Here is a 14971-nt window from a genome sequence, read left to right on the forward strand (position 1 = left end):
CCTGAGCTGAAATTGGATGCTTAACCGATTGAGCCACCCGGGTGCCCCGGCAATATGGGTTTAGATTTTTTAAGATGACATTTTGGTGCGCTATGCTGTGAGATGCTGAAGGAGGCTTATGCTTTCCACGTAACGCAGATGCTGGGAGCCAACACTAACCTTCCACACTCATCGGTTTTGCGTTCCCTTGTCCTGGAGTGCGGCTTTTATGGAGTGGGGGTCCCGTCTACACCACCAGTGGGCAAAACTGATGTGTCGTAAAAAAAAAAACCAAAGAAAACAAAAAACAAAAAACAGATTGCATTCTGAGTCCATTGTCAGCGTCTTTGTGCAGCTGGCTGAGTCTCAGAATTTAAGCTCGGCTGAAGTGTTTGACACCTGCTGGGGAAGAGGGCAAGTTCGGGGCCCTGAATCCATTTCAAGGAGATTTTTCCTGGAGAGAATGTCAGGCAAGGTTGGTGTGTGCTTGTGGGCGTGGTCAGCGTGAGGCAATAAAATGCCACCTGCTCTGAAAGCCCATCACACCTAGGGAGGAGGGTTAGGCTCCTAGGGGACAGGTTCCTGGCTTTAAGGAAACAGCAGCTACACCCTCGAGGGTGGCTGGATGTCCCACCAAACAGGGATGTCGTTGTCGCAAACCGACCTCTGTGCTCCAGAGCCAAAATATAACATGAAGACAGAGTTTGGGGATAAAAAGGAACGAGAGTTTTAAACTGATAAGAACAGATACTACACTTGATCTTAGCCAAAAGGCCGAGAAGCGATGGGAAACGAGTTTTTATTTCTGTGCCAGGTAAAAGAGGCTGTGGCAGGCTAATGCCTTCGAGACTGCAGACCCGCCTGGAATAAAGGACTGAGGGGGGTTGTAGGAAAATAGAGGATCTGGGCAGTTTCGATAGGAACGTGGTATGTGCTGCCCGTCCCGTTGGCCCTGTCCCTGAGGTGACACCGGCCACCAGAGTCTCGTTACTGAGCATACACTGAGGTCGCCAGATGCCAATATGGATACTGAGTTCCTGGAGCAAAGGATTCTACACAAAAACAAGTGAAGGAGATGGGGGGGGGGGGCTTCAAGAATGAGAAAGGGGAAGATTTGTTGAGTTTAAAGTCAAGCCTTGCTGGAGCCCCAGTGTGTCCATCTTAATTTCCATTCATCTTTATGTTTCTATAGCAGTTTCAGTGTCTGAGGTTGTGACATAATGCGATCCTGTGCGTAGAGCACAGTGGAGCCTTGCCCACATGTGATTTCACCTGGTTCTCATCAAAATCCCGTGAGGTGGACAGACCAGGCTGCTCACTCTTGCTTTATGGACAAAGGAGCAGGCTCCAAGGTTAATCATTGTGGGTCATCGGGGTGAGTGCAGAGCAGGGATTAGAACCCCGGTCTCCCGGGCATCACAGAGAATGGCAGATCAGAGTTTTTTGCACTGGGTTCTTCCGTCCAGCTCGGGACTTTGCACAGCACCTTGCTACCGAGCTCAGGATCCCACGGACAGGCTCCCTGATGTGGACGTGATTTTTCATTCACTCACGGGACAATTTTGAAGCCTCTGCTGGGTGGCTGGTACTGGTGTAGGTGCTGTGCATTGGACAAACCATGTCCCTGCCTCCTGGGACTGACATCCAGCTGGGAGTTCGAAAATAAGCAAGTGGGGGGGGCGCCTGGGTAGCTCAGTCAGTTAAGCGTCTGACTTGGGCTCAGGTTCATGAGTTCGAGCCCCATCTCACAGTTCATGAGTTTGAGCCCCATGTCGGGCTCCGTGCTGACAGCTCAGAGCCTAGAGCCTGCTTCGGATTCTGTGTCTCCCTCTCTCTCTGCCCCTCCCCTGCTCACGCTCTGTCTCTCCCTCTCAAAGATAAATAAATATTAAAAAAATTAAAAAAAAAAAAAGAAGCAAGTGAGCAAACAGACAAACCAACAAGTAAACAAAATACAATGTTTTTTAAAAAGACTTTATCAAGTGCCTATTGTTTCCCAGGCACTATTCTAGCACTCGAGATCACCAGTGAATAGTTCAGCCATAATCGACTCTGGCACGGCTTCCCCTTCCACAGGGAAAAACAGACAATGAGCCAGCAGGCAAATAAACTCTTAATAAATGTTCCAGGGGTAAGTGGAATCAGGCGCTAATTTTTTTAAATTTTTTTTAACGTTTATTCATTTTTGAGAGACAGAGTGCAAGCAGGGGAGGGGCAGAGAGAGGGAGACACAGAATCCGAAGCAGGCTCCAGGCTCTGAGCTGTCAGCACAGAGCTCGATGCGGGGCTCGGACCCACGAACCGTGAGATCTTGACCTGAGCTGAAGTCGGCCGCTCAACCGACTGAACCACCCAAGTGCCCCATCCATCCCAACCATGTTTAAGTGGACAGTGGACAGTTCAGTGGTATTAAGCACATCACATTGCTGGGCAAGCATCCCCGCCACCCGTGTCCAGAAAGTTTTCATCTTCCCAAACCGAAATTCTGTGTCCATTAAACAAAAATCCACATTGCCCTCCCCACTCCCAGCCCTTGGCAACCACCATTTTACTCTCTGTCTCTATCAACTTGACTACACTCGGTACCTCATATAAGTGGAATCATACAGTATCTGTCCTTTAATGACGGATTTATTTCACTGTAACATAATGCCTTCTAAGTTCATCATGTTGCAGCTTTTCTCTTTAGGGCCGAATAGGATTCCGTTATACATATTCTACATTTTATTTATCCATATGTCTGTTGATGGACGCTTGGATGCTGCTGCTATAAACGTGGGCGTACAAATGTGTTGGATTCCATGCTCTCAATTATTTGGAATATATATCCAAAAGTTGAATGGCTGGATCATATGTGAATGCTATGTTTAATTCTTTGAAAACCACCAAGATTTTCCACGATGGCTGCACCATTTTACATTCCCATCAACAGTGCACATGGGTTTGAATTTCCCCACAGCCTTGCCACCTCTTGTTATTCTTTTTGGTTTTTGCTTTCGTAGTGGCCATCCTGGGGGGGGGGGGGGCGGGGAGGGGTGTCTCATTGTGGTTAGAGGCTCTTTTTGATAAGTGGCCAGAGGAGCCCTCTCTGCAGAGACCTGATGTGCCGGGAAGGAGGCAGCCACATAAAGTTCTGGAAAAGGAACGTTCTGGAAAAGGGAAGAGCAGCTGTGACATGTCTGGGAGGGATGAGCCTGTGGTATTTCGAGATCAGCAAAGAAGGCCAGTGTGGCTGGAGGAGAGTGGGTGAGATGATGGCGGGATGTGAGACCAGGGAGGTGGGTGAGGGTAAATCTTGCAGATTTACCACCAGATTTCAACAGAGGAGTCACAGCACATGGTTTGAGATTTTTTTTTAATATTTATTTATTCATTTACTTATTTATTTTGAGAGAGAGAGAGAGAGCAAGCACATGAGTGGGGGGAGGGGCAGAGAGAGGGGGAGAGAGAATCCCGAGCAGGCTCCATGCTGACAGCACAGAACCATGAGATCATGACTTGAGCTGAAATCAAGAGTCAGACGTTTCACTGACTGACCCACCCAGGCGCCCCTGATTTGAAGTTTAAAAAAGAGCTTTGTGGTTGTTATGTGGAGAGTGGTCTTTAAGGGGCGGAGGGTGGAAATGGAGGAGAAACAGTAGTTAGGAGGCCACTGGGAAAAGGGACTCAGGACTAATCCCTGAGATGTCCTTTAATATTTAGATGTGAGCCCAAGGGGAAACGGAGGAGTCTGTGAAGAAGTTGTTGCCAAAGACATAGGATAATGAGGGACCTGGGAGGCCATCAGATACTCCTGAGAAATCAAGGCAGACACCTGCCCAATGACGTGGCGATGTGGGGTCCATCGATGTGAGGGAAACCTCATGTTGCCCTCAAGATCCTTGGTAAGCACTCCCAGTGGAATGACAGGGATGCGGTTTGCGGGGGAGAGGGCTGAAGCGGAAACTGAAGATAAGGAAGAGGGAGTAGAGAGAGGGGTATCCACAATGCAATAAATTTTTCTAGGAAAGGGATCAGAGTATTGGGACAGTAGCTAGTGGAGAGCGTTGCATGAAGGTTTAAAGAGTGAAGATCCCAGATGCCTGCATGCTGGTGGGAAGGAGGGAGAGAGGCAGAGGTGGATAGAGGACAGGTGACAGATGGGTGGACCAAAGGAAGGCTGGCCTTGACCGTTGAGAGGCAATGGGATTGGAGCGGTTGCGGGCTTACATCAGGGTTCCCTCCGCCGTTGTGGATGGTGGGGAGAAGATGGAAACAGATACCCCTGGGAATCGTGAGGATGCGGGAGGGGGAGCAGCTCTCCTCCGATGGCTGATTGGGGCGCACACGCGGTGGAGAGTGGGGTCAGATGCGGCAGGGGATGTACTGAACTGCACGGGAGCTGGGGGATGGCAGGTGCTTGGGGGGACCGGACCTTCACACGGTCACGGAGAGAAGCAGGGATGTGAAGCATGAAAGGACCTCTCGTCATAGTCTCTTGGCAGTGAGCCAGCAAATTAGCTTAATGATTTTTGCTTTTGAAATTTTTTGGCAACAACTGATCGTTGAATTGGTTGGTGACCTTTTAATCTTAACTCAAGAAGTCAAGTTTAGTAGCATCGCCGTGGTCCTATATCTGGATCCCGCTGACCGGTCAGTTATTTCCTCTTTGATTCACACAAACCCTGCTTAAACCCTGAAATTTAGGAATATGGCCTGGATTTTTTTTTTCCCCCTGTGGTCCCAGGAGAGGAGAAGCCATTGGTGGGCAAAGTTCACACAAACAGTCTGGACCGATTCTACCCCTTTATTGAATGAGCTAAGGCCTCTCAGCTCCAGGCCGGCCCCTGGTGGCTGCCAGCTGCTGCCTCCTGGGTCCTAGTTGTCACTCCTGCTCCCTCCCTCCCGTGACTGACTCACTGAAGCCTTGGAGCAGGCAGGGTGATCTCAGGGAGCACAGAGCAGCCCGGTCCCTAACATGCACGGCTGTGACCCACCCCCAGACCCCGGGCCTCTCTCTCCTGCAGACGTGTTGGTTGGGAACGAAGAGAAACCACACACAGAACCACAGCTATGGAGGGTGACTCCCATGGGGCGGCAGGCACGGTCCGGCCAGAGGTCGGCAGAATGTCTAACACCGAGCCAAGCGGAGCCTGCGCTGTCCCTGGGAGTGCCCGGGTCCTAGTCTGTGTGTCCCTCTTTGGGACAGAGGTGGAGATGGCATTGTGACAAGAGTAGCCTTGCTGGGGTTTCCTGCATCAGGACGTGCATGGGGGGATTGATGGTGAAATAAGTCGCTGTGAAAGGTGACCAGCATAGTCATTCAGCGTTCTGTACTCAAGTGTTCACTTTAGGAAAGCCCCACAGAAGACCTCTGAGCTCCGGGCATGTGGATTCCAGAGCAGAAGGGCAGCACTCAACCCACCTGCATTACCACTTTCTGGATTCTTCTTGGGCTCATCATGATAGCCATTAATGGCTCTGACACTGTGAGGGGGGAGAGAAGAACACACAATTCTATTATTGTAATGGCCTCGCTTGAAAATATATGATCATTTAAAAAACTCTTTCTTTTGCGAGAGAGAGACAGAAATGGGGGGGGGGGGGGGAGCGTGGGCAGAGAGAGAAGGACAGAGAGAATCCCAAGCAGGCTCTGCACCATAAGCCCAGAGCCCAGTGCGGGGCTCAAACTCACGAACCACGAGACCACGACCTGAGCCGAAACCAAGAGTCAGACACTTAACTGACTGAGCCTCCCAGGCGCCCTTAAAAAATCCTTTTAAAGCAATGTCACCCTCTGGATGTTTCTGTAGTTTGAGTCTCAGAGAAAAACGATTTTCAACTATAGAAGCTGAGATCAATGCTATGAAGCAAGAAGACAGGTGCAGAGCCGCCTGACCTGACCCTGGGTTCAGGGAAGGCCTCCCGGGGGAGCTGCTGTTTGAGCTCAGAGCTGAGGGAGGAGCAGGAAACAAACAGGATTCAGAGGGCACAGAGCAGGTCGCGGCCCCCAGCCCAGGCCTCGCTGGGGCAGGTCCCTCTGGTTCGTGGCTCGGCGTCCAAGAGGCAGCCTGGGCCTGAAGTTTGTTCCTGAAGGTGACCTCAGCCGCGTGGCCTCGCATTCTGGAATTCCCCCACATCCAAGAACCAGAGGACCAGGAGGACAGGGGACCCCGTGCTACGTGAGCTGACCCCGGGGTCTGGGACCACCCACCAACGTGACTGAGCATGTCTCTGCAGGCTGAGGTTAGCTGTGGCTCAGGCACCACGTGATGATTATTCTGCTTAATAGATAAACGACCCATACGTATGCGCACGTATTGTTTGAAGCGACAAATGCTTGGGGCCCCGGTTTTACTTGGGGAGGGAGTTTCTCTCTTTCCTGCGGGACCCAAGGAACCCAACACCCCGACAGCATTAAACTAGCCCTAGAGGGAACCGCGTCTTCTCATAGTCTACTGGCAGCAGGTGGGTATTTGGGACGATTTCGCTGCACTTAGTGAGAAAGAAATTGAAGGAAGGGACAGTGAACCAGGATGAACTCAAGCTCATAACAGTGGATTGCTCCTTCAGTGTGACTCGTCTCCTGCCACTGTCTCTTCTCCCAGGGATCCGTTAGGCTTGGTGCTAATTCTCACTGGAGCGGTGGCTCTGGGTTTGGGCCAGATGCATCTTCTGAAGAATCGGATTAACTGCTTTAGCTCCACGCTGTGATAGCCCCTGGGGCTCTTAGTTAATGAGGTTTGAGTCAGTTTCTTCTTTGTAACGGTAATAACTAGCATATAGGAGTATCTTCCATGGTCTAGCCTTATGTTAAGTGCTTCTCATGTATTATGCTATTTAAGCTTGAAAACCCTGTAATTATGACCCCCATTTTCTAGATATGGTCCCAGAGGCATAGAGCCCAAAGGCTTACAGCCAAATAAACAGTAAAGCTTGGCTTTTAACCACCGGTAACCACCTTACCCTGGAGCCCGGCTTCATGCTGCTCTCCCTTGAAAATGAGCAAATGGAGGAATCCTAGAGGGGCAAAACAGGGTTTCTGCCTACATCTGAAGTTCAGTTGAGTAATTGTTACAGGACTCGATAGGCTATTCTGACTTACCCCACTCTTTGAATGCAGAGCCTCTCCTCCATTTGTGCAGCCCTCTGTCGTAGCCACAAGGTTCTCCCATCAACCACTGGGGCAGGAAGCCCGGGTTCGTGGCCCCCATTTTACAGATAGAGCAACAGCCTCCAAGAAGTGCAACGATTTGGGTTTTCTAAACCGGTCTAGGTTTCTTTAAATTACATCGCTCGTGAAGTATTAAACCCACACAAGACATCAATATTGGGCAATGTTTTTGACATCTCAAAGGTTTTCTTTCTCTACAGACTAAAGATGTCCCGTAACATGTCAACTCGGGCATCTTGGAGGCACCTAGGTTCTTTCTGTGTTTTTGTTTGGTTTGTTTTGTTTTGTTTCGTTGGTGACTCTCAGCATTTTGACCCAGTTGCTTTTGGGGAAAGGAAGACAAACATTGTTCACGGAGTGTGCATCTCCCATTCATTCGCTGTGAGGATAGGGACAGCGTCATTTTTTGTTTGTTTTTTTCCTAATTAAACCTTTTATGTGGGAATTTTTCAGGTCTGCAGAAAAGTTGCAAAGATAGTACAGAATTCCCACCAACTCCTCCCCCAGCTTCCGCTAAAATTAACATCTCGCACCATATCATGGTTTTTGATCTTCGTGTCCACCTAGAACCTCGATTTGACCCTTCCCGACACGAAGGAGAAGCGTCAAAATGCAAACACGACCCTCGTTTCGCCCATCTTTTGAGGGAAGAGTGGGGCTTCAAAGCCAGCCCTCTCAGACCCCCAAGCTTGTTCGTGTTTGCTGCCCTCTCATGTTGGAAGACATTCCACCTGGGGAGGCCTAAAAGGCCACTCCTGGGGCCTCCCCGCTCTCGGCCTGACCAAGTGCCTGCCGGGCGAGGCCGGAGGCCCGGGCGACCTCGGCTGCCAGGGTGGGGGAGCCACTTCTATCTTGTGTTTTTGCCCTGAGGTGAAGAAAACGTTTGGGGTGACCCAGCAGAAGTGGCCTGAGCATCCGCCTTCCCTCGAGGGGGCAGATGGGCGGCGGCCGGGCCCACATAGAATCGTGTTCCTCCATATTTGGCAGCCTGGCCATTGTTTCTGAAATCCGATTCCTAGTGCCATGGGGATGACCTTTGGTCTACTTGCCAGCATTCACCTGCAGTCACGCTGCTCCCAAGAAGCTTGCTCAAAGAGGGGGCGAGTTGGCAAGACACTCTGGTCATGATCTAACTGGCTTAATGAAGCCTCCTTGTTGGCATGACCAGTAAAGCCAGAAGGGAGAACATTTAAGAGGTAAGGTCAGGGGATTTTTTGTTGTTTTTTTTTTTAAATCATAAGACACTTGAGCTCTCGATAAAGCGTCGTTTTTAGAACTGGAAAGTTGCCGTGCCCGCTTGGAGATTGCTTTAAAATAGACCCGGGGCTCTGGAGCATTCTGGGGCCAAAGAAAGGCTGTTTGTTTACTCGAGCGGTGGCAGCAAAGGAGAGATTTGAAGACGCAGCTTGACAAGGCAGTTTGTCATGCGGAGGACTGCCAGTTTTTCCGTCCAGCCTGCCGTTTGGAAGTGGGAGGGAAACTTTAGACATGCGTGCTGTTCTGCAGTGACGCCCGTTGACCCCGCACAGCCCGTGTAGTCCCGTAAGCAGCAGGACTTGGCGTGGGTGGCGGGTGGGGGTGGGGGGCACTGGAAGCGGGGCTCAAAGACGCTGAAGGAAATGTGGCAGACGAGTGAGCTCCAAGGGCCGAGTGTGCCTCTCCCGGCCTTGCAGAAGGGCCTGCCAGACGAGACGGGAATCGTCTATTTTTCGTACACTCAACAAATATTTATGAGGTGCCTCTCTGGGCCAGGTGCTATTCTGGGCAATGAATCGAGGCTCCTGTACCACCTTATTCATAAGGGTCTGGTTGTTTTAGTTACTTGGCGCGTGGCAGGAAGTTGGCAGGGATCAGAGGCAACCGTTTCCGTGTCTGGTGAGGCAACATAAGGTAGGGTTCGAGAGCAGAGGCTGGGGCTGAGTCCTGGCTCCATCACTTTCAAGCTGTGTGACCCAGTGCAAGTGGCTGAACCTCTCTGTGCTAGGTGTTCTTATCTGGAAAATAGGGTTGTGAGGATTGAATGAGTTTGAATAGGTAAAGCACGTAGAAGAGCGGAACTTGGCACACAGACAGTGTTTGTAGTAATAAGTTTGCTGTTACTGTTACAGCAGAAAAAAAGGGCTGTGCTGGTGTTGGGTGTTACTGTTATTGTGGAAAGGGCATCGGACTTCAAGGAAGAAGACCTGGCCAAGCCATTGAACAATCTGTTTGCCGTCTGAGAAATGGGAAACGGTTTCCCTTCCTGGTTAGCTCGCAGGGATTCTGTAAGAATCTGATGGATGTCGACGCACTTTGGAAACTGCAATGTGACATTCCCATCAACAGCCCTGGCACTTTTGTTTTTTTCAACGTTTTTTTTTTTTTTTTTTTTAATTTATTTTTGGGACAGAGACAGACAGAGCATGAACGGGGGAGGGGCAGAGAGAGAGGGAGACACAGAATCGGAAACAGGCTCCAGGCTCCGAGCCGTCAGCCCAGAGCCTGACGCGGGGCTCGAACTCACGGACCACGAGATCGTGACCTGGCTGAAGTCGGACGCTTAACCGACTGCGCCACCCAGGCGCCCCAGCCCTGGCACTTTTGTTTCGAGTCCCTCCAGATATGTTTTGTTTGGAGGGAGATGGTATTCTTCTCGCAGATTAGTTGTCTGTTAGGAGGAGGGATGGGGCTGAAGAGGCAGAAAGGCAGAGCGTCTTTCTCGGCCTTAAAAGACGACCCTGAGCCCTTGTTATATTACCTTTGCCCGAGGAAAGTTAACGCGTGGTCCCTTATCCCCCTTAGTTAGAGCAGAGATCTGTCTCCTTACACCATCTGTTGTTTGCATCTGTCTGGGCCGTTAGACGTGTCAGCGTCTTTCCAGAATTACTTTAAAGTAACCTTGATCATGGGCTAAAGGGCTGGAGATTTATCTGTCAAATTATTTGCAGAATAAGTCACTGCAGATAATGTGGTGACTGAAGGGGAAGCCTGGCCGTAGAAGGTGTTTGGAGCCGAGGCCCATGTCGCAGTCCGCCAAGCAGGAATTGGGTTACGATCTGAAAACTTCAGGACTAAGATGAAAATGTCACTCCCTCTGTATTGGCATTCTTGAGTTATCATAGTAAACATTTTTAACTCATGCACCCAAAGGTAGTAGTCTTATATAGGTAAAGAACATTCTAGAAGAGTCGGAAATACTTTGGAGTCTGAATTCACAGCAATGTAAAGTTTGGACTGTGTTGATACTGTCCAATAGGGACGATTGTCATCTTGGTTCGCAGATCAGGAGACTGAGGCCTGTAGGACAGGAAGGAGCTCTCATTTCAGGAAACGGTTCAGCCGGCATGTACGTCAAGCCGGCAGGGGGGTCAGCAGCCCTTTTTTAGTCAAGGGATCAGCCCCAGCTCTCTCTGCCTCCTTCGACACGTCCCCACTAAAGGGATAGAACAAAAATGCCTTTTTCCTGGCACTGGGGTCAGAGAGAAATAGGTCCACTTAGACTCCACTGTTGTGAGATCATGGCCAAACACTTGCCCTCTGCAAACCTCAGCTCTAAAACAAGGACACGAATAGTGCTTGGCTCTTAAGGTTGTTGTCAAGATTCAATGACACGGTTCATAGAGACTACTGGCCCGGTGCCTGGTACTTAGTAAGTGCTCAATAAACAGGAGTTATTGTTATTTCCCCCCACATTCGGTCTCAGCAAAAGTGAATGGAATGGAGAGTTTCTAATTGTAGTATCGTGTGAGGACTAGAATGTGCGGCCCCTGAGAGTTGAGGCATCTTTTATATTTTACCTTTGGACCCAATTGCGTGAACATAGCAGCCAACACCTAAGACACATGCCTTAGCTGGGGGAAACAGAGCCAAAGTTAACTTGTTCCTCAGGCTGTGTATGAAGGTCAAAGACACCACCCATCCAACACAAGATTCAAGGTCTCAAGAAAATCCCAGGTTCAGACTGCACGGATGATTTGCACCCAGATGTCCAACAGAAGCTCCAAAAATTGATTTACAACAATCCTGGCCTGGAGGTTGATAGAGGTTTTGGTGGGGGGCGGGGGCGGGGATCCTCCTTTCCTGGAAGGACTGGGTCTCCCCCTTGGGTGGCCCTGTGTCCATACCTCTGTGGTCACAGCACAGGGGTCTGTCTCCCTAGTCTGTGAACAGCTCCAGGGCGGAGACCGCATCTCAGTGATTTTTGTAGCCCCCACTTCTAACACTGGTTCTGGCGCGTGCTAGGGTTTCGATGAATGGATCTTAGATGATTGAATGAATCAACAAATCGGTAAATGCTTTCTGGAAGGTCTGGGTGAAAGGAGAAATTTAACAAATGATGTGGCTGCATCAGTGCCTGTGGTCACAGTTGGTGAATTGGCGGGCTTAGGAGAGGACTTTTGTCTTTCCAGTTGCTCTCTTTGTTGAGCAGGGCTGGGCTGGGTCTCTCTCTGGGTCTCACCTGTGAGGGGTGAGAGAAGATTCGTAGCGACAAGGAGCAGGCAGCCACAGGGAGCCCCGGCAAGTCCGGAGAAGCCCTTCTTGCCTACCTCCTGGTGCCTCACCTCCACTGCCTCCCTTAGGACAGGACCTGGGGCCCACGCTGCCCGGTTTCTCCCAAACACCCGACAAGCCAAATGCCTAGATCTGAGCTGCAACCGCTGGAGGAAAGGGAAGCTGTTTCGAATTCACCTGAAGGCGCTGTCTGCTCACAGCCACGCACCTGCCCGGGACAGTGCCACCTTCCAGTTTTCACGAAGGCGCCCCCACCTCCCCCAGGCGAGGGGCTGCCCCGCCCCGTGGACTTGGATCACGTGCTGGATTTAGGCACCGTGAAAAGAAGTGAGGTCTTGTGCTAAGACCTAAGAGCGCTAGCTCTATGAGATGGTAACAGGTGGCACGTGAACAGAGGATGCTGTGGTCAAGAAACTTTGGGAAACTGAGCTAGAGTACAATGTGTTATTTTACCACAGAACTTCTCAGACCTTTCCCTAGGCTCTATTTTTTTTTTTTTTTTTTTTTTTTGAGAGAGAGAGAGTGAGCATGTGAGCGAGGGAGAGGGGGAGGGGGGGCAGAGAGAGAGAGGGAGAGAGAGAATCTCAAGCAAACTCCATGCCAGGCGTGGGGCCCAACTTGGGGCTGGATCTCATGACCATGAGATCATGACTTGAGCTGAGATCAAGAGTCAGATGCTTAACCCAATGAGCCACCCAGGCGCCCTCGCACTGTCAATGTCTTTAAAAAAAATTTTGTTAATGTTTATTTTCTAGAGAGAGGCAGAGCGTGAGCAGGGGAGGGGCAGAGAGAGAGGGAGATACAGAATCTGAAGCAGGCTCCAGGCTCTGAGGTATCAGCACAGAGCCCTACATGGGGCTGGAATTCACGAACCTCGAGATCATGACCTGAGCCCAAGTCGGACACTTAACTGACTGAGCCACCCAGGCGCCCCTGCACTGTGAATTTCCAAAAAAGGGCTAGATAATGAGCCCTTCTTAAACTTATCTGACACAGAACACTTTGTTTCCTTCAAAGCTGGTCTGACCTCTTATGGAATGTACTTTTTTGGTTGCAAGTGACAGAGAGAGAGAGAGAGTGACACTTCACTGTGTCAGTGAAGGCAAATGAGGACTCAAGATCTTGTGTAATCGTTGGTTGAAGAGGGCAGAACGGGCTGGACCCCAGGACCAGCTAGAACCAAGGCCTCCACAGCCCTGGGACCTCTGCCCTCTGTCCCTCGTCTCGGCCTCTCTCTGCCTGCTGGCAGTGGTCTCTCGCTGCAGGCCGCCTTCTTCCACAGTGGCTAGAAACAGGCTGCTGGTGACCCTTGCACGCATGTCCTACAGAACCCCCACCAGGTTCCCGTCCCTCTGGTTCTGCGGGGGGTCCTGCTGAGGACCTGGTCGACCCAAGTCTTGCATGCACCTCAACGGGCAGGGCTGTGGGGCCTTCCTGGGAAGATGAACTCAAAGACAACCACTGCTTTGGGAAACACTGCTTGGGGTTTATAAAAAAAACAAAAGCCCTTTTTCCATTTCTGACATTTATATTATACTTTAATGAGCATTCTTTGAATTGAATTCTAAAAAACATTTTTTTTTAATTTTTTTTTTTTTTAACGTTTATTTATTTTTGAGACAGAGAGAGACAGAGCATGAACGGGGGAGGGTCAGAGAGAGGGAGACACAGAATCTGAAACAGGCTCCAGGCTCCGAGCTGTCAGCACAGAGCCCGACGCGGGGCTCAAACCCACAAACTGTGAGATCATGACCTGAGCCGAAGTTGGCCGTTTAACCGACTGAGCCACCCAGCGCCCCTAAAAAACATTTTTTTAATGTTTATTTATTTTTGAAAGACAGAGAGAGAGAGAGAGAGAGAGAGAGAGAGAGAGAGTAGGAGAGGTGCAGAGAGAGAGAGAGAGAGAGAGAGAGAGGGAGACACAGAATCCGAAGTAGGATCCAGGCTCTGAGCCTGATGTGGGATTCGAACTCACGAGCCGTGAGATCATGACCTGAGCCAAAGTCAGACGCTTAACTGAGCCACCCAGGTGCCCCTACATTGGGTTTTTAAAAACCTCTCGTCTCTTTCCATCCCATGATTTGAAATTTGGACTGTCCCTTATATGTTTTGTATCTTGGTCTTAAAAATTGATTCCCCAGCAGATGAACTTATTGTAGAAGTGAAGGAAAAGGCAACCACCTCTCAGACTGGTTAGGGCTTTGAACAGGTGGCCCCAGGTTTCCATGGGCTCATCATTTTTTCTGTTCGGTGTTTTCCCCCAGGTTTCTGGCTGGATTCTGGTTCACAAAGTCATGGGGAGGGGGTGGGGAAATATCTCCCATCTAGGTGTTGCCACAAGCCAGTTGGGCACTTGGAAGATTTTAGATCAGATATCCTCGCTTTCTCCAGGGGAGCAGATGACCCCCAAAGTCTGGTACGTGTCCCCAGTCATCCTGGGGCGCCTGGGTGGTTCAGTTGGTTAAGCATCTGACTCTTGATTTCGGCTCAGGTCAGGATCTCGCGACTTCGTGAGTTTGAGCCCCGCGTCAGGCTTTGCGCTGGCAATGCAGAGCCTGCTTGGGATTCTCTCTCTCTCATCCTCTGTCTCTGCCCCTCCCCCACTTGTGCTGCCTCTCTCTCAAAATAAATAAATAAACTAAAAAAAAATAATGAAACAGTCGTCCTACTCAGCTGGAATCTTGTGTGTAATTGTTTCTCCTCCATCAGATGGGAGGAGGGGTCACCATATATCTCGGCGTATCGCTCGGTGCCAGGACACGGGCATTGCTCAGCCGGATGACAAAGCAAGTGAACAACCTGACACTTCAAATTATTTTTTTTAACATTTATTTATTTTTGGAAGACAGCGAGGGAGCGTGAGCAGGGCAGGGGTGGAGAGAGAGGGAGACACAGAATCCGAAGCAGACTCCAGCTCTGAGCCGTCAGCACAGAGCCCGACGCGGGGCTCGAACCCACGGGCCGTGAGATCATGACCTGAGCCAAAGTCAGATGCTTAACCGACTGAGCCACCCAGGCGCCCCAACCTGGCACTTCAATATGCGGCCAGGGGCCAAATTGAGAAATGCTCTTGTGTCTTCAGGGACTCCTATTTGACTTCTCCAATTTCTCTTTCTTCTGGCACAGAGAACTTCGTCGGCTCAGAGTTCGGGGTCTGTGCGACCACCCGGGAACGGTCAGAACATAAAAAGGAACCTGGAGGAGAAGTCCGGAAGCAGTGACCATGGGGACTCACACAGGTAGGAGCCAGGTTCAGAGGACTGACCCGGCCCCCTGCGTGGCCAGCTCACTGCCTGCCTAGCATTTGCTCTGCTCCATTTGCTTTGGAACATTTACCCTAAAACCCAT

At 50.4% G+C, this 14971-nt stretch overlaps 1 protein-coding gene and 1 non-coding gene across 15 annotated transcripts in view; one reads left to right on the plus strand and one right to left on the minus strand.

The window, feature by feature from the left end:
- TACC2 (transforming acidic coiled-coil containing protein 2) overlaps positions 1–14971 on the plus strand; it is a 213385-nt gene that overhangs the window by 22570 nt on the left and 175844 nt on the right. For all 14 annotated transcript variants that reach the window (XM_058697977.1, XM_058697987.1, XM_058697989.1 and 11 more), the window contains one exon: positions 14750–14862. In XM_058697977.1, the coding sequence (XP_058553960.1) occupies positions 14750–14862 (113 nt within the window). The remainder of the gene's footprint in view (positions 1–14749; positions 14863–14971) is intronic.
- Positions 571–765, minus strand: LOC131494186 (U2 spliceosomal RNA). The gene has a single exon (XR_009253247.1). It is a non-coding gene; the product is annotated as a U2 spliceosomal RNA (small nuclear RNA).

The sequence above is a fragment of the Neofelis nebulosa genome, chromosome 13, assembly GCF_028018385.1.
Source record: "Neofelis nebulosa isolate mNeoNeb1 chromosome 13, mNeoNeb1.pri, whole genome shotgun sequence".
NCBI lineage: Eukaryota > Metazoa > Chordata > Mammalia > Carnivora > Felidae > Neofelis > Neofelis nebulosa.